Source organism: Corythoichthys intestinalis, chromosome 3 (genome assembly GCF_030265065.1).
Source record: "Corythoichthys intestinalis isolate RoL2023-P3 chromosome 3, ASM3026506v1, whole genome shotgun sequence".
Classification (NCBI taxonomy): domain Eukaryota; kingdom Metazoa; phylum Chordata; class Actinopteri; order Syngnathiformes; family Syngnathidae; genus Corythoichthys; species Corythoichthys intestinalis.
Window position 1 is genome coordinate 41,185,496 of NC_080397.1, and position 25,859 is coordinate 41,211,354.

General features: G+C 36.6%; 1 protein-coding gene across 3 annotated transcripts; it reads left to right on the forward strand.

Moving 5' to 3' along the window:
* Window positions 1-553: 553 nt before the first annotated feature.
* rabl6b (RAB, member RAS oncogene family-like 6b) lies at window positions 554-25,684 on the forward strand. Of its 3 annotated transcripts, none has more exons than XM_057832679.1 (17): window positions 554-624; window positions 8,573-8,899; window positions 9,157-9,291; window positions 9,635-9,682; window positions 9,838-9,867; window positions 10,235-10,287; window positions 10,453-10,541; window positions 11,664-11,804; window positions 14,397-14,502; window positions 14,598-14,701; window positions 14,781-15,163; window positions 16,064-16,211; window positions 16,605-16,808; window positions 21,056-21,308; window positions 21,564-21,747; window positions 22,328-22,386; window positions 23,344-25,684. In XM_057832679.1, the coding sequence occupies exons 2-17, from the start codon at window positions 8,770-8,772 to the stop codon at window positions 23,524-23,526; spliced, it is 2,250 nt and encodes a 749-aa protein (XP_057688662.1). In that variant the 5' UTR covers window positions 554-624; window positions 8,573-8,769; the 3' UTR covers window positions 23,527-25,684. The 3 variants fall into 3 exon arrangements, with proteins under 3 accessions (XP_057688662.1, XP_057688661.1, XP_057688663.1); XM_057832678.1 differs by lacking the exon at window positions 554-624 and adding an exon at window positions 6,946-7,110; XM_057832680.1 differs by lacking the exons at window positions 554-624; window positions 9,838-9,867 and adding an exon at window positions 6,946-7,110.
* Window positions 25,685-25,859: the final 175 nt, after the last annotated feature.

Here is a 25,859-nt window from a genome sequence, read left to right on the forward strand (position 1 = left end):
AAGCATAGATATGAACCATGACGTAGTATGGCAATTGCTTTGCATTGTGGTGATATAGTCCATGAATATGAATACGTTCATATTTGCATTTAATGAAGAAAAGAGTCCAGGTGTATGGAGGTAGATTTGTGTCTTTATTATTCAATCAAAAAAAAAGTTGCTTCAATCAAAAAATATATATTTTCAATCGAAGAAAAAGTCACTTCAATCAAAAAAAAAAAAAAAAAGTGTTTGAATAGGGCTGTCAAAATTATCGCGTTAACGGGCGTTAATTAATTTTTTAAATTAATCACGTTAAAATATTTGACGCAATTAACGCAGATGTCCCGCTCAGACAGATTTAAATGACAGTACACTGAAACGCTCACTTGTTGTTATGGAGTTTTGCCGCCCTCTGCTGGCGCTTGGGTGAATGACCATCTCGCATATTGCCTCAAACAGATTATTACAATGAGGCCGTTTATGGACATTAAGAGTGAAGAGAATGCCACCGGCCGCTTGGGGGCAGCGCCGTTCCATACTCATGTTATTTCTTCTAAACGTGGGAGAATTAGTAGTTGTGAGACGTTTATGCTGTAATCACAATGCAATGCAAATTGCTATTTGTGCTCCACACATATTTCGGTAAGTTTTCTTTCTTTTAGTGGCAATTATGTGTCTCTTGTTGTATTTTGGGTAAGATATGTACAGATACTGTAAGTATCGTTTAGTGAAAGCACAGCAAAAATAATATTCCTATCTCTCCCAAAAAAATAATGTTCACAAAAAGAAAAGCACTTCAGTCTATAGTAATGAGGCCCTATTCTGACACACAGTTAAACAATAATGCAAAATGAACTGGCATTCCATATCAAAATAGCTATGCAAAATACACGTAAAACTTAGACTTTGGTCACTCTATTTTTATTATTTTTATTCTTCTTATTATATTAGCTCTACTTTTGATTAAAAATTTTACAAATTTTATTAAAACGAAAACATGAAGAGGGGTTTTAATATAAAATTACTATAACTTGTAACTATAACATTTATCGTTTAAGAACTACAAGTCTTTCTACCCGTGGATCACTTTAACAGAAAGAATGTTAATGCCATTTGTGGATTTATTGTTACAATAAACAAATACAGTACTTATGTACAGTATATTGTATGTATATATCCGTCGTGTGTCTTATCTTTCCATTCCAACAATAATTTACAGAAAAATATGGCATATTTTAGAGATGGTTTGAACTGCGATTAATTGCGATTAATTACGATTAATTAATTTTTAAGCTGTAATTAACTCGATGAAAAATTTTAATCGTTTGACAGCCCTATAATGCAAAAATAAATGTGAAACTCAATAAAATGTATTTGAAAACTATTTTTCTTTGAATTTTTTTTTTTTTTTTTTTTTTAAGTCAAGTTTTTTTTATTGAAACGACGTAGTTTTTTGATTGAAACGACGTTTTTGATTGAAGTAATGTAATTTTGCATTTGGACCACATTTTGGCTAGGACATGTGTGTCTTTATTATTCAATCAAAAAATAAGTTGCTTCAAACAAAAATATATATATTTTCAAAAGAAAAATCACTTCAATCAAAAATTGTAAAAAATTCAATCGTAGAAAAAAAGGTTTGAATGTGAAAAAATATTTGAGACTCAGAAATTCGCATTCGAACACTTCATTTTTCATTGAAACTGTTTTCTTTGATTGAAGCGATCCTTTTTGAGTTTGAGCCATATTATGGGTAGGACATTTGTGTCTAAATCATTCAATCCCAATAAAAGTTGCTCCAATCAAAAAACTATTTTTAATCAAAGAAAAAAATCATTTGCAAAAATAGTTGTTGTTTTTTTAATATTTTTTTATTTGAAATATATATATTTTTTTATTGAAGTGTCACTTTTTTTGAAAAGCAAAAAGTTTTAAACTCTTTTTTTTTTAAGTGTCAGAAGTTTTGAAGGCACTTTTTTTCGATTGAATCATTTTGACACAAAGATACTACTTCAACGCTACTTCTGACATGTTTGAGTGGCAGGTGACTACGCCAATGGCATAAAAGTATGAACCAAGAATATTGGCCAGCAGGGCTCCATCCAGCCATCGGACTCTGCTCGAGTCCAAGCCGAAAATGGGGCACCGGTACGGGGGTGTGACATCGGCATCTCACCGGAGTACCCACGACGGTACGTTGCCCTGTCGCGGCACACTGGTGGGACCCCGATATCATCCCCCAGGCGCGGAGGCTGGCTGTCGAGTGGACGGCCCGTGAGTGACACGACACTCATTCAAAGCTGAAGTGACGGGGCTCCCGACGCGGACGCCGGCGACTCGCCGGTAGTCCACTCACTTACTGGGCAGGCTAGTGTCGGGCCACTCGCTGGCCACTCCTGTACTGGCGCGTCGCGGACACTCCTGTTGGACCCAATTGCCAACCGTCACATCAGGGCAGCGGGTGAAGTTCCCCGTGTTGAATCACATTAAAGCATATTCAAAATATATATTTTGACTGAAGCAACTCTATATTTGATTGAATCAACTTTTTTTTGGGATTGAATAATAAATACACAAATCTACCTCCATAGCCAGATAGCTGTCAGCACATTAACGAGCCGAATGGATGGAAGAATGGATATTAATAATTAAATTCATTCTCTTGTTCATGTTGATGATTTCTCACGTTAATTAAGCAACAAACAATTATCAATGTGCATTACTCTATTCTTTCTATTTATCGCTGCCAGTGTTTACATTTCAAATCATTACTTCAACAACATTTCTAGAAAATCACAACATCCTATGCAATAAGCATACTGAGTGGGCATTAAAATTGCTCTGCAGTTAATCCTTTGATGAAAATTGCATCAGACTCTTATGTATAGCCGCCACCGTATTTAAGAGGTTTTTCACTTGTTGTCACCGCATTTCCTCCCAAATAGTGCGCTGGCATATTGAAAGTCTTGCTATACTCATACTTCTTGCACCTTTCAAAATCATATTTTTTGCGGCCTTCCTCTTTTCATTCCCCACAAAATTCAATTAGCTGGAAGAGCAGAATGTGGAAGTTCTGCGTTGCATTTGGCTGCACTAATTGGCAGAATAAACACAAAAATCTGAACTAAACTTCATGTCATCAATTCCCACAGTTGAATGCATGCACAATTCAGTAATTCATAGTAAAAAAAAAAAAAAACATGCATGCACATTGCAGTAATTCATAGTAAAAAAAAAAAAAAACACCTGGCTTTCTTTCACGGGTTGGAATGGTGGGTATATATGACTGTTTCCCCTCTACGTTAAACTTTTGCAACAAAACTGACAACATACATAAAGCTAGATGCACTGGTTTTGTAAAGCCAAGCCTCGTGCGAAATGATTTCAGCATTCTGGAAAAGTTGCGACATCACTCAAGGTGAACAGCTACGCAGCTGCATGGAAACTGCGGAGTTTGTTTTGGTAGGTTTGTTTGTTTTTTTGTTTTTTTTTGTGTGTGTGTTGAAAATAAATAAATAAAACATATTGAAACTATGGAATGTTTAACTTTGGGGATTAAATTTACATGCTGAAAATGTTTATTTGTTATTAACATGGTCACCACCTGACACAATGCTTGCTAACGGGTCATGTTGTAGGCGCAATTGGAAAAGTTAACTGTTGACAGACGAGGCGTTAACATGGCGCAAAAACGAATTAGAGTTTTTTTTTTCTTTACATAAGCAGCTAAATTTTCTAAAATTGGAGGTCAAAAATGAAGAGGATTATGATGATTGTTCTACCTTTGGTGTCTTCAAATAAGTAAGACATACTTGCATTGTAGCCATATTATTGTTTGTTGTTATTGTTTAGCTGCTGCCATGCAGAGCACTATTGGATATTCGTGCGCAATTTATTTTAGTGTTGTGAAAAGGGAATATTAAACTAAGGCGTATTGGCCCTTTTAGGTTTCAAATGTGTTTGTGTGTCATTGTGCCATCTAGCCACACTGATTTATATAGGTATAGTTATAATACACATTTTATTTTGAATACAAAACTCCAACACACACTGTAGGTGAACTAGAACGCTGTCTTTGTAGTAGCCTAGTAGTAGTAAACTGTCCAGCATGCGTGTGTACGCAATGGCGCCACCACGGGGTGGCCAGGGGTGGCCACGGCCCCCCCTATAAATTTGTGAGCCACCCCGCTTGCATTAAGTGACGATATGAGTGTACGTATGTTGCACATACGGTATAGACCCTACTCACGTGACGTCACAGCCATGCCCCCGCGCCATGTTGTCCGTATACTCGTCATGTTAATGCATTAGCGCTTCGTAAATTCCTCCTATTATGGTGTGTTTTTCTGCTCGTTAACATTAATAATCAAAATGGTGAAGTCGTGTGTGGCGGTCGGTTGCAAAAACAGAGAAGATAGACGGAGAGACTTGAAGTTTTACCGTATTCCGAGAGACCCGGAGAGGAGAGCGAGATTGACTGCTGCAATTCGACGAGAAAACTGGGCTCCAAACGACTACCACAGATTATGTAGTAGTCATTTTATATCTGGTAAGATGCATTTAATATATATTTAGAGGGTTTTGGGCTGACAACCACAATTAAGATCATTGCTAGGCTAATCGCCAACAACATACATTCAGATGTTGTGAATGAACTACCTGAAAATATATAATTATAAGGGGATAATAAGACAGTTGTCATACAATTAATTAACAATTTCACTATTGAGGTCAAAAGCCAAAAAATAAATTCAACTAGGGACAATCTGGAGTAGTGCTATCGCACTTCATATTTATTACATATTATATATGTATGTAGTGGGAGTGCTATCGCTAAACCATATAAATATTAAAAGCCCTAGCTCCATTGACAAATGACATGAAATACATTAGACTTGACAGTGGATGTTAGCAAGAACAAAAGATTTTGAATTGAAAATTTCGTAACTCACCTTCCCGAGCACAAGATTCCTGCCGAATTTTCGTGTACGAGGACCTGTTTCACCCAACCAGCAACGTAGCATTTATAAGCCTCCAAGCTCTTAAAGTTTTTCAAACTTTCGTGAGAATAGGCTGATTTTGTGTGGACAAGATAGTTGTAAATATCAGGGTCAGGCAAAGACGGCGAAGACAGCGGGTCGAAAAACATCGATTTAGGCATCAAATATGGATCTGGCGAATGGATAGACTGAAGCTTTTCCACATAACGCCTTTTATGCAACGCATCCAATGAGTTTACGGCGTCAGATAACACCGGGGCTTCCATGAATTGCTCTATAACTTGCACGACTAATTGAAAACAATGAGAATAGGTCTAAAAAATACGGACAATATGGCGGCCGGATACAGCGGCACGTCATTTTGTGACGTAGGTGAGTAGGGTCTATAGCCTGGTAATCTGTTGATCCCTGTTGGGAAGTACTTTTTATGTTTTGTTCATTCATTAATAATTATTTTTGTGTCACATGAACATTGTGTTGAGAAATATCCAGTTAAGATATGATTGCGTCTGTACTTGCTTTTATTTGTATTTGCTAGCACCTGCTTTTCCCCAGTAATTATTTTGTTTTGTTAAATGTACACCTTATGCCTAATATATACATAACACAATTAAACAGAATCATTGTGGAACTCAAAATGTTGATTGGACAGTTATGGACGATGCACATTAAATCATTATTAACGTCAAATATTACACACTTCACCAAAGTATATTAGTAGCCGTGTCCTTAAATCTTTCTGATAGTTTTCCCCTGACCTTTTTACTGCAATAATATAATAAAAACCTGAAATTATGGCTTTTAGCTTTGGTGTGCCACCCCAAGATTTTAAGTGGCCCCATCTGGCCACCTCTATGAAAAATTTCTGGAGGCGCCACTGTGTGTACTGCCATTGTGCACGCCTTGTCATGGACACAATGTGCAAGCATGACAAATTTAGACCGAAATGGCTGTTTTTCGACGGGAAACACTAAAAAAACAGATCCTTAGCACAGCACCCCCTGCTGTGAGTGACTTCCAGCGCCCCTGTCAAAGGAAATTGAATGTTGATTGAAGGCAGGGCAAATGTATTTGTATAGCACAATTCAACACAAAAGTCGCAAGAAACAGTTTTAAAAATCGAATGAAGTAAAGACAGTACGACACAAATGAATGGATAAAAAGCACGAGTCAGTTATTCCACGTTTGAATAGTAAGGTTACTAATATGGAAGTATGGCCTAGCTAGCGACAGTGTAAATACATCGTGTGACGTTGGAGTCTGAAACAGGTGTTTTGCCGAAAAATGTACCCCCCGCGTGAAATGTCCTCCCTGACGGGAACGCTTATTTATAACGCTTTATTGAGGTGAAAACATCAAATGTTTTCATGGACGCATTACAGTAATGGATTTACGACTGTAAAATCAGTTTTAAATAAATAGATTACACAAAATACTAGTACTGTATTTTAGTAACAAATCGTGGACTGGGCCACATAACCATCTTTGATTAGAAATGTATTAGTCTACAGGTTTTCACGACCATATCCCAATGACAACCACACAGGTATGACATTTATTAGCTCAAGCAGCGTAAAATAATACATATTCACAGTACAAAGAAAATCGTTTCCATGTCCATCGATTGGTAAGAAAAAGCTGTTTGTGACGTGTGGGCGCTCAATAATAAAATAAATAAATAAAATAAAATAACTAAAATAGGCGCTCAATAAAGCGTAATAAATAAGCGCTCCCGTTAAGGGGGACATTTCACGCGGGTTGGCTATTTTTCGGCACAACACCGGAAGCGTTTTATAACTCAGTGAGGCCGTTTTAAATGTCAAATTGTGTCAAAAATACTGGACAGATTGAGACTAATCATCACGAGTATGTTTCAGGTCATTAAAAAGGATATGTTTGTCTTAGAAAAATGGAAGGTACAAACAGTACTCAAGCGCCACGTTGTTAACCTTTGGTTTTATTGTGAAAATGTAAAAGGAAGTTGCATACGTCCTAGTCGCACTTTTCGGAAGATGCGCGACATACTATCCTTGCAAAGGAATGTAGTCGCAAATCGCAATATTGCTGTAGGGATGGATGTCTGACGGTACCAAGATGTTAGAACAGCACTTTCTCTTCTTTAACAACCGTGAGTATATTTTTCCCATTGCCACTAAGGAGACGTCATCTAATGTGGCTACATAAATTTGTCCGCATATGGGAAGCTAAGCTAGTGCGCACTGTGTCGCTATCATTTGTTTCAAACGGAAACTGAGGATAACGTTGTCTTTTCTAATAGGTAAGTTAAAATTGATCGTGGTTTTGAGAACCTTGACATTTTCTTCACAATAATCCCAAATTTCTAATCGTAATTGCATCAAAATTTTAAATGTCTCCAAACGAGTTTATAGTCCGGAAAGCTAATGCTAGGTGGTTACGGTGACAGAGAGCTCCAGCTTTTTGGATTTTTATAATCGAACAATTCTTCAATATGGAAGCACAATTTGATATTCTTAATATACAATATACAGTAGTCGTGGCGTGAACGCGTGCGCGCAGACGCACACACATTACACATATAGGCTATGCACTTCTCTGATGATGTCACAGTTAAGATCGTGATGCACCACTGGAGCCTTTTCAATTAGTTATGTGCCACGAGCTTAAAAAAAATCAATAAACAAAATAATGTTTTTCATCCGTTCAAGTTTTAAAAGGGAGTCTCTCTCTCTCTCTCTCTCTCTCTCTGTCTCTCTCTCTCTGTCTCTCTCTCTCTGTCTCTCTCTCTCTCTCTCTCTCTCTCTCTCTCTCTCTCTCTCTCTCTCGCTCTCACTTTGCATCAACTGGACAGAATAAAATACATTAGTGTGACAAGTAAGGTTAATGGCTTATGCCTCATTTTTAAACTCTTAGGACAATTCTCAAACTGATACTTAAACATATTGGTGCGGCATGCACAAAATTAATGGCAAACGTCAAGAGAAGTTGACTGCGGTTTCAGTGGTTCAGTTCTGTTCTTCCTAACTGTCTGACAATGAGCTGAAAATCATATTATTTTAACTTTATATTACTATTGTTACATTAAACATAATGCTGTACTCAATTCATAAGCGAATGTCTCCGTAGAAGTGATGTTTGGAACTATTCGAGGCTCCATAATCCATAACCCGGAAGTAAGCGGGAGGAAATCGTACCATGGTGCCTTTTGGGAGTGTCACAACTGTATTTCTATAAGGCTCTGCCTCCACCCATTAATTTTCTTTACCGCTAATCTAAAAAGGTTCTCAACTGAGTTGTGGATCCAATCTCAATTGACTAAACAGAGGCAAACACTGGTCGGAAATCGGAAGTCAATTTGGGCTAAACATAGACAAACTATTTCTCATCTTTGCATCTCCAGTATGTACAACTTGCAGTCATTTGATCTTTCTTTTGGGGATCTGAAAGGAAGCTGTATTTTTTTTTTTTTTTTTACCTGCAGAAAAGCCACGCAAGTACAGTGACAAAATGCAAATGTCACACAAAAATGCCTGTCACTGATAAATATCAACTTTATTTGTTAGCATTTTTGCTGATGTTCTTTGTTTTTTTTTTTCTCGTCTCCTCCACAGATGACACTGTAAAAAGTACCACTTCTATTTCCAACTGGATGGGAAACACAACAGCTCGAATATAGTACCAAATCAAGGCCTGGGCAATTCAATTTTGTAGCTTTCAACACCCGCTGTTGCAAATTTGCTTCAGTTTCTTGTGTCATTAATTCAAAAGCAGGCCACCTCAGTGATAGCATAGGTTGTAAATCAAAAACATGTTTTCAGCATTGAAAAAGCTGGTTGGATCTGAGCCGGGCCAGCTCAGGGACAAGAACATTCCTGCTGGCCTGCAGTCCATGAACCAAAGTTTGCAACGACGCTTTGCTAAAGGGGTCCAATATAATAGTAAGCATTTAAACAAACCTTTTCCATTTATAAACTTTACCTTCAACATGGTTGAGCAATGGTAATTTGAATTGGTACTAAATGGTATTTGAAGAGGAATATTTCCTCTCCTCTTTATAAAGTTTAGAGATGAAATTGAAAAATAATTTTCATACAATCCCAGTAAAAATACAAATGTTCATTTAATTAATATTTAAATTCATTGAATGAATGTGAATTCTAATGTATTTTTTCCCCTCTCAATCTCCACACTCTAGTGAAAATCGTCATTCGCGGCGATAGAAACACTGGAAAGAGTACTTTATGGTATAGGCTTCAGGGGAAAAAGTTTGTGGAAGAGTACATACCCACCCAGGAAATCCAAGCTACAAGTATCCATTGGAATTACAAAAGTAGGTGTTTTTGAGTCTATGAAAAGCAAAACCTTGTTTATTGTCTTATTTTTGTTCTCATTTGCGCAACTACACACATTTACAGTACATGTACTGTTGCCTTTTCATTCATTCCAGTGGCTCCATATCAAGGTAAACTAGTTAGATTTAGCTCGAGTCTGATACCCATTTAATATTCGCCTTTTCATTCTTAGCGACGCTACTGTTGTTCTTGTAGTGTACTAAATAATAAAACAGTAACTGAATCTGTGTGAGAGTATCCTTGTAATCTGTGTGTTAGTACAGATTTCAACTGCAGCACAGCACTTGGGTAATTAAACCACTTTTGGGTCATGTTTTTCAGCTACTGATGATGTGGTCAAGGTCGAGGTGTGGGACGTGGTTGACAAAGGTGAGTGGTGTTTCTAAAGTGTGTCGTGGTATTAAGCTTTTGCTAAGTCTGACCTCATCACCACAGATCAAACTGCTGAATCTCATGCGTGGTTGTTGTCTTGTTCCCTGTCCTCACTCATCATTTCTTTTCTGAACCCCTCGCATTCATCTCAGGCCAAAAATATCCTCTTCCTGATGGTGTAGGTGAGCGGCACTGTAGTGTGTAGAAATTTAATGCTGCTGTGTGCAGTTGGTATGCCACAACATACTTTATGCTAATATGAGAATACTACTTCTCAAGGCTTGATTTTTGGCTACATTTTTAAATTTGGCTGTTTTGCGGTGTTTCCCTGTATTCCTGATCATCTACACACTAAACAAGCTTACTGACAGCGATGTTCATTTACTTGAAGCTTTGCCTTTGTTGAAATGCATCTGTGAGCTGTGATTCTATAAAGAAAGTGCGTTTATGTGCATCACTGCTTGCCCCTTCCATGAACTAACACAAAACAACAGACTACAGTGGAAAAAATTAATGTGAACCAATGCTTCTGATTTCTTGATTTTTCAGGCAAAGGCAAAAAGCGTGGTGACAATTTGAAACTAGAGAATGAGCCGCAAGAGGTAATATCAGTCACATGACTGTCATGCGTAAAGAACAAATAGCTTACTCAAAGGATGTGGGTCAGGGATTTGGGAGGGGTATTCTGGGTGGGCTGTTTTCAGTTTCAAACAGAAGCATTTATTGATGTGTATTATCATTTCATCAATGATATTTGTGTGTTGCAGTCAGACGAGGTGGCCCTTGATGCAGAGTTTTTAGATGTGTACAAAAATTGCAATGGCGTAATCATGATGTTTGACATTACCAAGCAGTGGTAAGAATCCTCTCTGTGTAGTGTCGTCTGTTCCATAAGCGTTTATGCTACATTATGCATGGAGGTGGTGTCATTAAGTTTCACTGTTGCGAAGTTTTAACCGAGGTCTGTCAGTATTATTCCAAGGAGTTTCATTGCAATGACAAATGATGAATTAGTTCAAGAGTGTTATACTGTAACCAAATAAATACTACAATTTTGACAATTCTATCATAAATTCAGCTTTGCATACATACTGACAGATCTCAATCATTTAGGCCCGAAATAGAGTTGAACTCAAATATTTAAAACAATGATAACAATATAATTCAGACAGTTTCATTAAAAAGGGGCAAGTCACAGTATCGTGAGTGTTGAAAATCGTTTCAGACTCATTCATTTTTAAAAAAAAAAAAGTGTGACATCCTAATCTAGTCCCTACAGCTTCTGAGTACATAAGATTCCATTTCGTGACTCAATTTTCATATGCAAATGAAGTTATTAATGAGAAAATCAAAGAAAAAATTGTTTCAAAATGGCAATCAGTTTTTTCCTGTTCTATATAATTTAATTACTGAGGTAGAATATAGGAGAGTAGTAGCAGAATAGTTATAGCTACTATTAGTAGTAGGAATTTGTTTCTAATAGTAATTAGCTCTACTCGACTAGAGCTTTTCATTGCTGGTGTAAATCTCAATTATCTCTAAAATCTGCTTGGTGATAATTCTTTATACTTTTCTGCATAGGCTATATTTATTATTAATTACTGATTAAACTGTTCTATGTACCAAATGTATTTGTTAGTCCTACCTGAAAATTATAAAACCAAACCAAATAGTGACAAGTTTCCGACCCATATTGTTTTGAAGAGTCTCATCTGTAACAGAGGTAATGGAGCCTATCATCTAAATGAATAAATAAGATGGAATTTTCATTTGATGTCGCAGAGAAACCGAATAGCACAAACATGCTTAATCTCCTGTTCATTAAATGTGTCTGTAGAAGAATCAAATGCAATGTAATGGCACAGAGGTTTTAACCTCTAAAATTTTCTACATCTTGAGTTTTTTTGTCTTTTTTAAATTAGTCTGATTGATTCATTTTGTTTATTTATACTGAGAGGTGTCCTGGATATGTTTTCAGGACATTTAACTACATCTTAAGGGAACTTCCTAAAGTGCCCACTCATGTACCAGTCTGTGTGCTGGGAAACCACAGAGACATGGGTGAACATCGAGTCATCCTGCCTGATGACATAAGGGAGCTGATTGCTGGATTAAACAGGTAAATATCTATGGAAGTTCAGGAGAGGAATTGGAGTGCTATAATGAAATAAATAAAAAGTTAAATAAATAAAATGCTAAAATGCAGGCAAAAAAAATGAACTAACTACAATTGAAATAAATACATCAATAATGTTGAAATAATTACTTAAAATTAAAACAATTACATAAAAATGAGAACAAATATCGAAACAAATAAAAGTTGAAATAAATAATATGTAATAGTATGTTTATTATCTGTGTCGCACCAGGGAATATTAATGTTGCTGTGGACTCCGTAAACTAGGTTAGTTAAAAATATGACCTGGGAGCCAAAATGCCCCAGTGTTCAATCTGCCCTGTGGATGAAATTGGAAAATGAATACTGGAGCAACACTGCAGTAACATGTTACGTATGTTTAGAGTTAGGCGAGGGGGCGGGTGTGTTGATAGCTGCATGCTGTAACATGGCTTAATCTCCAAAAACGGTGATCAGTTGTCACCAAATTAGAGGCAGATTTATCTATGCTTGTTGACGTCAACCTCTGAAAATATCAAACCAATCGCCCTAATAGTTTGTATCCAGGACATTTTTTAGACCGTCACATTTCAACTCGCATCACACTTGTAACATGAAAACAGGAATGTGCTGTGGGCTTGCAAATGACAGCACTCACCATTAAAAGCCATCAAGAAACATTATCCAACTAGAATAAAAAGAAAATCTAGTGAAATATAAAGATAATACTTTTAACTAGAGATGTCGGGTCCGATCACGTCATTTTCAAAGTATCGGAATCGGCAAAAAAATATCGGACATGCCTTTTTTAAATATATATATATTTTTTAATTAAATCGTTTTCCAATTGTATTTAACGTTACAGACATAATGTGTTACACTCTTCCAAAGTCTTTAGTTTAAGCTTAAGGTAGGGTTATCAAATTTATCGCGTTAACGGCGTGAATTAATATTTTTTACATTTATCACGTTACAATATTTAACGCAATTAACGCATGCGCTGCACGACCCACTCACGCGTTGTTGCGTTCAATCTATAATGGCGCCGTTTTACCCATACAGTATATAGAGCTAAAAGGCAGCGTTAAATGAGTAGAGTGAATTTAGGCAGCCTTTGGAGCCTATTTTTAAATTGCTAAAGCGTTACAATCCCTCTTCCAATGATTAGAATAATTGTGGGAAGCAATGTGGGGAAGAAAGGTAGTAGTTGATCTTTTTCTTAGCGCCCTATGTTATTTCCTAACGCAGAGAAGATATATAAATTGGTACCACGACGCACAGTCATGGTTGCACTTCCCCTCATGCATTTGGGCAGAAGTTAAATGGCTACAGTATCATTTACTGAAAGCTCAACAAATACACTAGATGGCAATATTTAGTCACAATATACAAAGTCACATTTATCCTTTAAGAATTACAAGTCTTTATAGCCGTGGATCCCTCTCACAGAAAGAATGTTAATAATGTAAATGACATCTTGAGGATTTATTGTCATAGTAAACAAATACAGTACTTATGTACTGTATGTTGAATGTATATATTTGTCCGAGTTTTATTCATTTTTTTCTTAATGCATTGCCAAAATGTATATGATTGGGAAAAATTATCGGGATTGATTGGAATTGAATCGGGAGCAAAAAAAAAAAAAGCAATTGGATCGGGAAATATCGGGATCGGCAGATGCTCAAACTAAAACGATCGGGATCGAATCGGGAGCAAAAAAAACATGATCGGAAAAACCCTACTTTTAACCTTTTTAAATAATTGCGAAATAAAATGTAATTACTCATCCAGAGATGCTGAGAACTACCGTTATGTAAAATAGCAGAGAGCCGAAAGGGGATTGGGTGACCAGGTTCTCAACTGTTATTCTTTAAGATTTAGAAGATTGGATTACTTGAACATTTTTGGAATACTTGAAACCTATTTAGTGGAATAATAATAGAGCCCATGCTTACCCATACTCCTATCTCCAGTAGCCCCCAATAAGTTAAGTTTGATACCCCTGGGTGGAAATACGTGTAAGTGTGATTTTGGGGGACTTATACTTAACTCAGGAGCTCATTGTACTTGAGAAATTACAGTACTGTTTTTGCTCTGCATAAAAAAGAGGAAGATCACAAACAAATTCACAGTTGTTTATAATAATTATACAGTACATTTACTGGTTAGTTCCACTTGACTTTAAATTAGGCAAAACTACAATGCGTTTGACGCCCCTATTTGTAAAGTTGTGGTTTTATTTATTAATGTATTATTTGTTTTATATATATAGATATGCATTTGTGTCTTGAGCACTTTTATCGGAACAGTTATGTATACAACAGAATAGGTTTGAGGTCATTAGGCACAACCAGAATTCATAAATGAGGTGCACTGGATTATAAAGTGCTCTATAACTTTTAGGGGGAAAAAATGAAGCATTTTAAGGGTGCATTGTTGTCTGAAAAATACTGTATTTTTGTGGATACAAATAAGCTCCTCGTAAAATATGTTAATGAATTGCATGACTTGATGAAATATTTTATATTGTATACAATCTGTACTTGTTGTTTGGAAGCTCAAAATGCAACTCCTAAATCTTGTGTTTTCCAGACCAGCGGGATCATCTTACATCCACTATGCTGAATCCTCTATGAAGAATGGCTTTGGCTTAAAATACCTGCATAGATTTTTCAACATCCCCTTTTTACAACTACAGGTCATCTTCACTCTTTACTCGCTCATTTTTTGGGGGGGATAATTAGATCATTGTTTTAGTTCCAGATTTTAAACTTTATGATTTTGTGTGTGCAGAGAGAGACCCTTTTGAGGCAACTGGAGACAAACCAGCTGGACATGGATGCCACGCTAGAAGAGCTTTGTGTGCAGCAAGAGACAGAAGATCAGAATTATGAAATGTACAATATGTCTTCCTCGCTCATCTTATGTTATTCTTGTCAATATTATCCTCATTGTAACTTATTCTAATTGCTATAGTTTCCTGGAGAACCTAGAGTCCCGTAATAAGGGCTACGGTTCACCTGGTCCAGCCAACGGTCAGAGTCCCTCCTCGGGCTCTCAGTCCCCTATTGTTCCTCCCAGTGGGGCCTCCACTGGAAGTTCCAGCCCCAGCACACCTCAACCGCCAATCCCTTCCCAGCCACTCCCACAGTCGCCCTCTGTATCGGCTCCCACTGCTCCTGCTGTCGGTGCAGCTGTCGGCAGAGCAGCCTCGCCTTCGGCTGAATTAAAGTTTTCAGCTCAATCACCAGAGCACCTTCAGTCATCCGTCACACCAGTATCAGCCCCCCAGAAACGCAGCTTCATGTCTCGATGGTTTGGCTCGTCACCTGTCCCTGAAGCTTCTGTGAGTTCATCAGGTATGACTTCTCTAGAGTTCAACAAGATTTATTTTTTGCATGTTTCAGCTGACTAATGGTCAAAATACGTATGTAGTATTTTTGTAGTTGTAGTATTTTGTTTAGTATTATTGACAGTAAAAAGAAACTCTTTAAGGGAACTTTTTATTTAATCTCATTCTTAGAGGTTTAATTTAAATCACTTGAAATGTAATACTGTTAGCCAGCTGCATAAAAAATAGCACTAATTACAATAAAGAACTATTCAACTCTATTCTGAAAGATCTGATGGTGGAAACTTGGAAATAGAGTGATTTTTAACGGTATATTGTGAATGCACTTCCACATGCTCATGTTTAATACTTTTTTATGTGATACCAAAATTTGAGCTAGATAAATTTCAAAACCTTTTCACCATTGATGTACAATTTAAGGCTGAACAAGTCATCCTATAACTGCTGATCTGGTTTTGTTCCGAATTAAGCAATCTCATTTAAACCAGTTTAATAGGAGTCACCATACACACACTTGTTGACATTTTATTGTACTTGCCGACCCCCCATCAAACCTACAACTACATAAAGTTTCCACACAAGACTTTGCTAGTGCTGTCCTAGCTAAGCCTTTGTGGAGTCTGCTGAAACCTGGTCTGGTGAGTTGCAAACCATCTTCTATTACAACCAGAACAGTCCAGTTGCGATCAATTTAGTGCCAAAAGAAAAGGTGTGTAAACTTTTTATTTTAAATAAGTAGAGCGCAAGTAACAAGGTTCTTGCCTGAGCTGTTGAGAAATTCAAAGACTGTAAAATACTCGCAGGAATTTTGGGTATTATAATGTCATGTGATGTCACTATTTCTTTGCCTGATTTTGTAAAGGAATTGTTGTACCTTGATTGATAGTTTGCTGGAATGTTTCCTCAGAGGAACTTCCTGCACCAGTGTGTCCTACTCAGGTACGAAGTGTGGATGATTTTGTGCCAGATGATAGACTGGACAAGAGTTTCCTAGAGGACAGTTTGCCCTCCAAAACAAAGGTGTCGCAGCCAACACCAGCAGCGGACAGTGACAGGTAGGCACTTGTATTTTTATTTATTTTCAGTTTTTGGGAGTGTGGGTGTGTGTGTGTGTGTGTGTGTGTGGAGGGCTGGCTTGAGTGATTTTTATTTATTGACTGTACATATTTTATTGTAAATTTTCTATCTTTGACAATGCTGCTTTCACTATTGCATAAACGTGTTCAATACATGTGAATGACCTACTGAATATCACAAAATTGCAAATTCATTAATGCTATGATTTTATTGGCTCTGAATGTGGGTGTCATACACGTCTAATGCAAAGTATGTTTACAGGCAGCTTACATAAACAACAACAGTACTGTACATTGCATAGAAGGCACACATACAAAATATAAAGTGATATGTTTTTTTTTTTTTTAATATATATACTGTATATATCCTAGTGATTTTGAAGACAGAGGAAACCCCATGGTGTCTGGTTTCCAGGATGAGCTTGATCCTGATGACACAGAACCGACTCTACCACAGCCTAAAATGCTGCCTCCCAGTAAAGATATCTGTCTGACCAGTGATGAGGACGAGCAAACACTAGTAGCACCTTCGGTGAAAAATGACCAGGATATGGATAGTGAACCTGAACTGAAAAAGTAAGTCTTGACTCTTGACACATCACCAGATGTGTGTTGAGTAGACTATTGTAATGCATTTTATTCCAGGTTGTCTTATGTTTTGCAAGGAAGATTTGTCAAGATGAGAAAAACTACACTCATAGACTAAAGGAAATATGCTGATATTTAATTAGCGATGCCCCGATCACATTTTTTTGCACCCGAGTCAGTCACCTATTTTTATAATCTGCCGATACCGAGTCCAGATCCAATACCGGGAAAAAAAGTATTTTTGATCCAAAAAACAGTTCCCAAGATGCTAACTTTCCCACCGTGCTGCCGTCATAATATGAGTTACCGTAATTTCCCGAATATAACGCGCACTTTTTTTCCCCAAAATCAACTGGTAAACTCATGGTGCGCATTATAAACGGGTACATGGATGGAGACAGAAATATATATGTATTACATATATATATAAACCGATTTTTTTTTCATTGACACGGCCACGTTGTGTTGAAGAAACGTATGCGGCCACCCGTTGCCGACCATTACGGTACGTGATGTCACCGTTTTTCGGTAATACTTCACTCTAATCGGCCGAATGATTTCGTCTGTGTTAAATTCTGCTTTTTTCACTCTTCATAAAGCACAGAATTTAGTTTCTTGAACTCATTTGAGTCTACGTTTATTGCAGCTCCGCAATTCGGACCATTACAAATGTAAGGACACACACTTCCTGTGTCCGTCAACTATATCGGTCCCTCGGGAAACTCAAACCCAAATAACAATAGTTCCTTTTGTTACTCTCGTGCTGACAGCTATGAGCTCTCACGGATTTCCGACTTACGTTCTCACTTTCATTTTACCGTATCAATCCATGGAAGAAACATTTATTCATCATGAGGAAACGAGCAAGTTATACAGCAGCCTTTATAAGAAAAGTCACATCCGTTTTGTTTTCTCCTAGATTCTGGTAAGTTTGAGAAGTTGTCAAATCATATTATTACCGTAAATATTGTCAGTTCACGTTAATGTTTTGAACTACCAATGTGCTATGCTTGAGCTGTGTTTCACCAGTCAGTAAAATGACATCTCTGTATCTGTACACAAGCTCTGTTTTCTTGTATTCTTCTATTTATTGGTGCTAAAATTAGGGTGCGCGTTATAAACGGGTACAATAATTTTCCCTAGATTTTACAAGTAAATTTGGGGTGCGCATTATACACGGGTGCGCCTTATATTCGGGAAATTACGGTATTCTTAAACAAGAATAACATAGAAAAATGATTATCTTTATTAAATGCATTTAGTGAGTCCACTCAAATCCACTCATGCTTTGATGCTCACACGGAGAACAGCTTCTCACTTACACAATGAGTTGCCACAGCACACTTATGCAAGTTTAACAATGAGTGACATATGTGGGCTTTTGATCGTAAAGCTACCAAGCTTCTCTGGCAAGATCAAAGCTACAAACCTGTCAATCATTGTTAACTTTAAGTACCAAACGGTCGGGACAGCACTTGTTACAATGGTATAAATGTACTGTACTGTAATTACATTCAGTCTGAAGCTAATTATAATGTAAATATTGCTTGCCTTTTTTGAATGTCTAATAAACATAGGCTCAGGGATATACCAAAAATCTATTTACTTTGTACAAATCATGTGATATAAAAAAAATCCAGCCTGTAGCTGACAAGGCTCCTGCCCAAAAGTCAAGAGGTTCTTCGTTTGAATCACTCAATTTGTGGAATTACATGTTCTCCTGGCTTGTATAGGTTGCCTCTCTGTTACTGATGAGTACTCTTACTGCCTTATCCCACATACTCCAGCCAGCATCGCACTGATCAGCCCAGCCTGCATGCATACGTCTCTTATCCAGACCACATATCCGCAGGCTGTAGATGTGCATGCGGAAAACGGAGGCGAGCACGTCTTTCATGAGCACTCATTTTTAAGTTTTATAAAATAACATTTACCTATTTCATACAGTCTGATATAATATGTTCAGGAGATCACGTCATAAGGTGTGACCATAAAAAAAAAAAAAGACTCAGGACAACTTTTTTATTCTTTGCAATACAATCATTTCGTGAGATTCTTCATTGTTTCAAGTCGACATCTCTTTCTATCTACAGTAGGTGAATAGATCAGTTACGATTAAGTTTTTATTGAACTTTAAAACCTTTTATCTCGTATCTTTTAAGTTTTTTTTTTTTTTGTACGTGTGTCGACACAAACCAGCATTTTGTTGTTTTAATGTTTGAAAAAATCCTATTCTGAAAGCTTTTATTTGTTTTAATTATTTTAGGTCATATTTCCAAGAAGGACCTTGCTTGCTTATCTAAAATCATCTCCTCATCCGTGGCTGCGCTCAAATTGACTTTTTTTTTTTAATTTTTTTTTTTTAATCCCCGATAGGTTATAATGTCATACATAGAACCCTTTCAAAATAAAGTTATTTCCAGAACAGTGTATATTTTCAGAAAGAAAACACACGTAGAAGGGCTAAAAATTGCCTGTGGTACAGTATAATTCTGTAGTATACACCTCCACATGCACCCTCCACAAGGGCACACACACAATAACACAGCTGTTAATTTTGGGAAGAGGTACTGTAATTTCCTTTACTAATTTAAAAATATATTGTTTATGGATTCGCAAGCAATGTACATTGCATGCAAATGACATTTCAGTTTTGTTTTGTGTAAATCTTAATAATAAAATATAGTAAATAATCTCATGCATAATATTTTTATTTACACTATTTACTTTGAGGGACTGGATATTCCTGTATAGATTGTAATGCCAATGTGTTTTCCGCATCGTTCGGTGTGAAGCGACGCTGGCCAGAGTCGAAGAATGTGGGATTTAAGGGTTAGGTACTGCAACTGAATACTGCAAGTTTACAACTCTTGAGGGATTGTGCCCTGTGATGATGAGCGACAAGTCCAGTGCCCATAGTCTTTCAGCAGAGGTTCAAACTCACTTGTGAGCCTGAAGTGAGGGTGTGATTAGAGAAAAACACATATAACTTCAGCAAGTATTTGTCTATATCTCTATAGCACCTGGTAGAGGTGTGCAAAATTTCCGATTCTTAGATTATTCACGATTCGGCCGTGGAAGACTCGAGAACGATTCACAAACATCCAAATTCCGATGATTGAAATATGCAAAGTAAAGCGGAAGTACAACACACTCGGTGCGCCGTGCGGTCTTCGGGACAATGAGGAACGGAGCGAGAGTAGCTAAACATCATGCTTCTCATTACCCGGCCCCTCGAGTAATGCCAATGCTCAATTCACGGCTCTAGCTCAACTCATGCCACGAGATAAAAAAACAAAACAACATACCTGACTGCTGCCGAAAAGCTGCTACAAAGTACATCCACATAATGTTACGGTAGATATCATTTATATAGGACTAGATGCAATATAGATTCAGTAGCGTTAGCAGCACAGCTACAAAAAGCTAGATGCGGGCGTAGCAAACGGCTGCCATTTTAAAGCAGTACGCTTCCCTGCAAGGCTGTTGTAGCGAACCTTCCAAGCAAACCTAATAAACTTTTTTATCTAAAATACTCCTAAATCGGTAAAATAGTGACTTGAATCTATCTTTAAAATAGTTTTAAAACTTTCACATGTCGAAAGTAGACAAAAGGGAAATTATGGAATGACGGGAGCAATTTTAACAACTTTAACGGTTGATTCACAACATTAAAATAATTGAATGTAGTTTAAAGCTGCTGATATAGAATGGGGACTAGAGTTTTTTATTTATTGTTATTTTTGTATATTTTTTTACTGCTATATGTTAACTTGATACTGAAATAGTAGTTTGGTTTAACCTGACAGTATTTTTGAACAATTTTGGAACTAATGTACAAAACATTAAAAAAAAAAAAAAAAAAAAAAAATTTTTTTTAAAAAGGAGGGGGGGTGCATCAATAATCGTTTTATAATCGAATCGGAGCCTCTGAATCGTAATCGTAATCGAATCGAATCGTTAGGTGCCCAAAGATTCCCAGCTCTAGCACCTGGTTACATCATTACTGGTACACACATCTAAATAAGCCACCCTCCTAAGATGATATTTCCCCAGATGGAGTTGCTGAACACCTGACTTTATCAGAGGCGATTACATTTTCCTCAACCTCTGACTCTGTTTGATGGTTGTGAGGGAGCCTGTATTTACAGAAAAATGTTTTACAAGTACCATATCAAAGACATATTTAAGATGTGAGATGGTTAAGTGATGTTCCCAAATGTCTTGTGTTTCAGCTATATCACTAAACCAAAAGTTGCATCTAAAGCGTCAGATCCCAGAGACCAGTCTGCAGCTCCCATCCTCCTCACTTTAATTCCAACCGTAGAGCAGCCCACCCAGCAGCAAGTAAAAAAGAAAGGTGTCGCAGCCATAACTGGGGACTCCGATACTGACCCTGAGGGCCCTGTGGCCCAACAGATGCTCTCTTTTGTTATGGATGACCCTGACTTTGAGTCTGAAGCATCAGACACACCAAAAATAATAAAGGTAAAGTAGAATTGTTGAAACATAAAAGTACAGCATGCATCTCATTGAATAAAACGCATACACAAAATACACAGATCTTATTATTCTTGTATGTTATGATACATTAAGTTCAACAATTTAAAAGTGGCCCAATATTTTATAATCTGTGATACTTTTTATCAAGAGTCTTTATTTTGGTCCCATATTTTACTTTGTCATTCCCAAAGAAATTATTATCTGCCATTCATAAACCTAATCCTGTTTTGTTATCTTCAGAGTACATTCCCTGCCAGGGATGAACTTCTATCTGACCTCTCAGACGATGACATTCAGTCAGTCAAGGCACCAAAACCTGTGAATCCCACTGTGATCTCATTTAAACAAAAGGATGTTTCTGACCTTTTTGGCCTTGGCATCCAAGAACCCTCAGCAACCAAAGAGAGCAGCGAGGAGCAAGAAGGCAAGATGTTTAGAATGTTTCTATATTGGTACAATAGTTGCCCCAGCCTTGCTACTTAGGTATCCATAAAATGTTAGTATGTTAAAGAAATCTTACTATAAGCAATTGAGTAGAATGATGATTTTAGGGAATTACAATTTTTCTGCCAAACTATACAATACAGGTCAGATCCTCAAATTAAGGTTTATAACGGTAAACACTGATATATCTTACATTTCCAGTGCAAGATAAAGATGTACATTGATAGTGTGACATCATACCCAAACAAAATAGTGTGTTACACAGGAAAGTAATGGCAACAATGCAAGGCATCCGTCGAGGCTTTAGTGTGGCCTCTTCCTTTGCATGTCTTAATACTATAAATGTATAAGAAAAAGCATTTGAACGGCCATTACTATTGCCCAAAATGACAATTCTCTGTAGAAAAACACATAAACAGCAATTATTTCAGTAATCTTCATGACTTTTAACAATAAAAAAACAAGGTAAACGTGCATTAGTTTGTACTTGAGGATTATCTGTCAAAGAATACTAAACTTGTACATCAAACAACTAATGGATGTATTTGTTTCATTATCAGAGAAAGAATGCAAACACTCCTCTAAAGACAAGAAGAAGAAAAAGAAGAAAAGTAAAGAGGTGAAGTATTTACATTTTTGTCATAATTACGCATAAACCCTAATTTAAATTAACTTGAGTTGTGTTGAATGAATCGGTAATGTTTTTTTAATACAGTGATTTGCAAATCAATTTCTACCTATATTATATTAAATACAATATGAAGATAATTTGCTTAATTTTCAAACTGATAACTCATTTTTTAAATTTGATGCCTACAACATGTTCCAAAAAGCAGCGACAGGGGCAACAGAAGACTGAAAGTTGCTTTCTCCTAATAAACGAAACATAATAAATAATCCCAACAGGACTATATCTTACTCGCATGTGATACATTAAAACTGTTTAGACCATAAGGACACTTAGATTCCCATTCTCAGTGTCAAATCAGCTGAAAAGGACAGGTTAAACATTTTTTTAAAAAAAGAAGACTGGGAAAGTTGAAAGAATGCACAAAAAATGAGTTTGAGACAGGTCTGGACTGCTGTAGGCCAGTTTTCTATTGAAAATGTGTTGCAGATTGTGAAGCACAAAATCTGGCAAGACCCAGACTATTGAGCAATTTAAGTTGTAAGTAAAGCAAGAGTAAGAAACAATTTCCCTACACAGCTTCAGTAATTAGTATCCTCAGTACTTAAACAGTTATTGGGTGTTGTTAAATGGAAGGGTGATATAAAACAATGGTAAATATGCCCTGATCCCAGCTTTTTGGGGATGTAATGCAAATGTAAATTCAGAATGAATGAATATTTGCATTAAAAAAAAAAAAGATCATTTCCAGCCTTAAAAATAATAAATATCTTGTCTTTGCAGTGTAAGTATAAGTTGAAATTTATTTGAAAAGCATTGCTTTCTGTTTTTATTACGTTTTACAACAACAATAGCCCAACTTCACTGGAATTGGGGTTTGTAAAAAGGTTGTTTGTGTTTGAATTTGACACATCAAAGTCATCAATCATAATGCTGTTCCCTTTTTAGGAGGAAGAAAAGAATAGGAAGAAACATTCAAGTAAACACAAGAAAAAAGAAAAAGATGAAGCTGTTGACGATAAAGAGAAAAAGAAGAAAAAATCGAGGACCAAGAAAACAGAGGTGGATGAGCTGGAAGACTTTTTAGGAGGATCCACAAAAAGAGATGATGGCGATTATGAAGAACTATAAGATCTCCCTTTTTATTAGTATACTGCATCTGAGGACACCTGTGGCAAGGAATTAGATCACTACCTGGTTCTCTGACTTGTATGTGCACAAAGTTGTATCCCAAGCCATACAAAATGCAATACAGCTACCAACAACCACCAGGTAAAACCAGACACTCTGGATGTAGGCCTGATTGTTATTTCTGATCTAATCAATTTCTTTTTAAGTTCACTTGTACAATGACTGTCATTCAATTCAGTTAAAATCTTCTAAGAGATTACAAACTGATAATCGGTGTAGCTGTACTGTATTTTTTTTCTTTGATGTGATTGTTCATTTGTGAACATTATTCTCCAAGAGATCCACCCTCATTTAGTCTCTATAATTAGAATTACTGTACCATTCTGTCTGAGTCTTTGTGTGGTTGGAATAACGTTGGCCCGCATGCGAAAGGTTAACAAATGCCTCCCCGTTTCTGTCTGTCCTTGTATTGTTCTGCTTCATCTGCGGTGGTACATTTATACCCTGGTTTACTTCTTAATAGGTAACATGGAATAACAACTTAAGGTTTGTTTGAGCAAAACTGTACTCTGCATTCGAATCTCCAGCAAGCTTCTCCTTTCTGCCATTGGAGTAGGGCAAGTAACATTGGCCAGACTACAAATGGCTAACATTGAAGTTTTTTAATGTCTTTAGATCAGCACTATCCATCATGGTACAGTATTCCAGCTGGTCTTTGTCTTGCCAATTTACTTGCATGTGGAATTGGAACAACAATATGAACTATTTTATCAATATTATATGATGATCTCTCGACCCAAAATAATAAGAAATTGTCAGTCGGTTTTGAATTAAATAGTAAGAGCCATTTAGATTTTTAATCAATTCAAGCTGTTTAGGGCAGTTTGGGTCAAAGGTCAGACCGTACAGGATTTTTTCACAACTTCACTCATTAGCTTGTGTCTCTCATCTAATTATACAGTAGATGATTTACCAGACACTAAAGACACTTTTCTGCAGCATTTTTTGTATTTAGACTGGAATGTGGACCAATAGAATCTCCGGTCAGAATTCTAAAATTGACTCATTGCAGATGTAGCAAAACTGCAGCTGTCCAATTCTATGCTTCTTTGCTGTTCCATATTTTCTTTTGAATTGTCTCCATCCAAACATTTTTTTTTAATGCCTTAACAGACGTTTCAACAAGACTTGTGTGCTGCTATCCTGGACCATTTTAAGTGTTCTTTCTGTTCTCTCAGATTTGCGATCAGAATATTGTTTTTGCTGGTGAGACTCAAATACACAAAGCCTATTTTAAGATTGCAATGACTCACTAAACCCTGTTTTGTGTTTTTTGTTCTTTTGTGTTTATCTGTCTCTGCATGTTACAACATTTTCATTTGGAAATATCTGCTTATTGTTTTTTTTTTTTTTTACAGTTTTGTTTTGTTACAGGATTGCATGGTTGTGTTGGTGTACATTTTATTAAAAAAATTTAAAGCAACTTTTCAATATTGCTATTTACAGTTCATTGTTTGTCTCCAATTATACAGTTTTCTTTCCACTTGTTTTAGGGAGTTATTAGATGTCATGCTTTGCTCTGTTTCAGGCCATTATGTCTCAATTAATTTAATCAAATCTATCATCATCAGACTGTATCCAAGATACCCATATTTCAAATAAATGGAATACTCCAAGATTCCTTAGTTTCCACCTCTCGCATACTCCAGACTTACTCTATTGATTTGTTAAGTATGTTCAAAATTCCATCGCTGAAACTTGACATCGTTGATCCATTTTTACCTTTTTATCTAATTTGAGAATAAATGCAGGAAACATTTTTAGCAAAGCTTGAAACACGTATGTACAGCAAAAAAAGATTGTATAAATTATTTTAAAAAATATGTCAAGAGTGTCTCTGATTTTCCATGAAATTGTTACAGACTGGAAAGATGCAAGAGCGATAATTTGCCATGACACAACATAAGTAATATTTTGTAGAACTGAGATGCACTTTGAATTTTTTTTTTTTTTTCAGGTATCGGGTTTCTTCCAAGGGGTTATACATTATAACGGTGTGAAATGAATCCCATATCTTCCTATTCTCTGACATGTCTCATCGTACACTGTGTGAGTTTGACGATGTTTGCTTTGTCCAATAAATACACATTTCTCAATATTAAGCTTCTATTCTTTTTCTTATTACATTGTTTTCATGTCAGTGACCAACCGGTTGGGGAGGCATCGACGGGTGGTCTCCCCAGAGCGCAAAATTTGCAAGGACCGCCTCTGCTAATAAAATTAAATGCAGCGTTTAATGTTAGCACTGACCAACTGAATGTTATTTTCAAAAT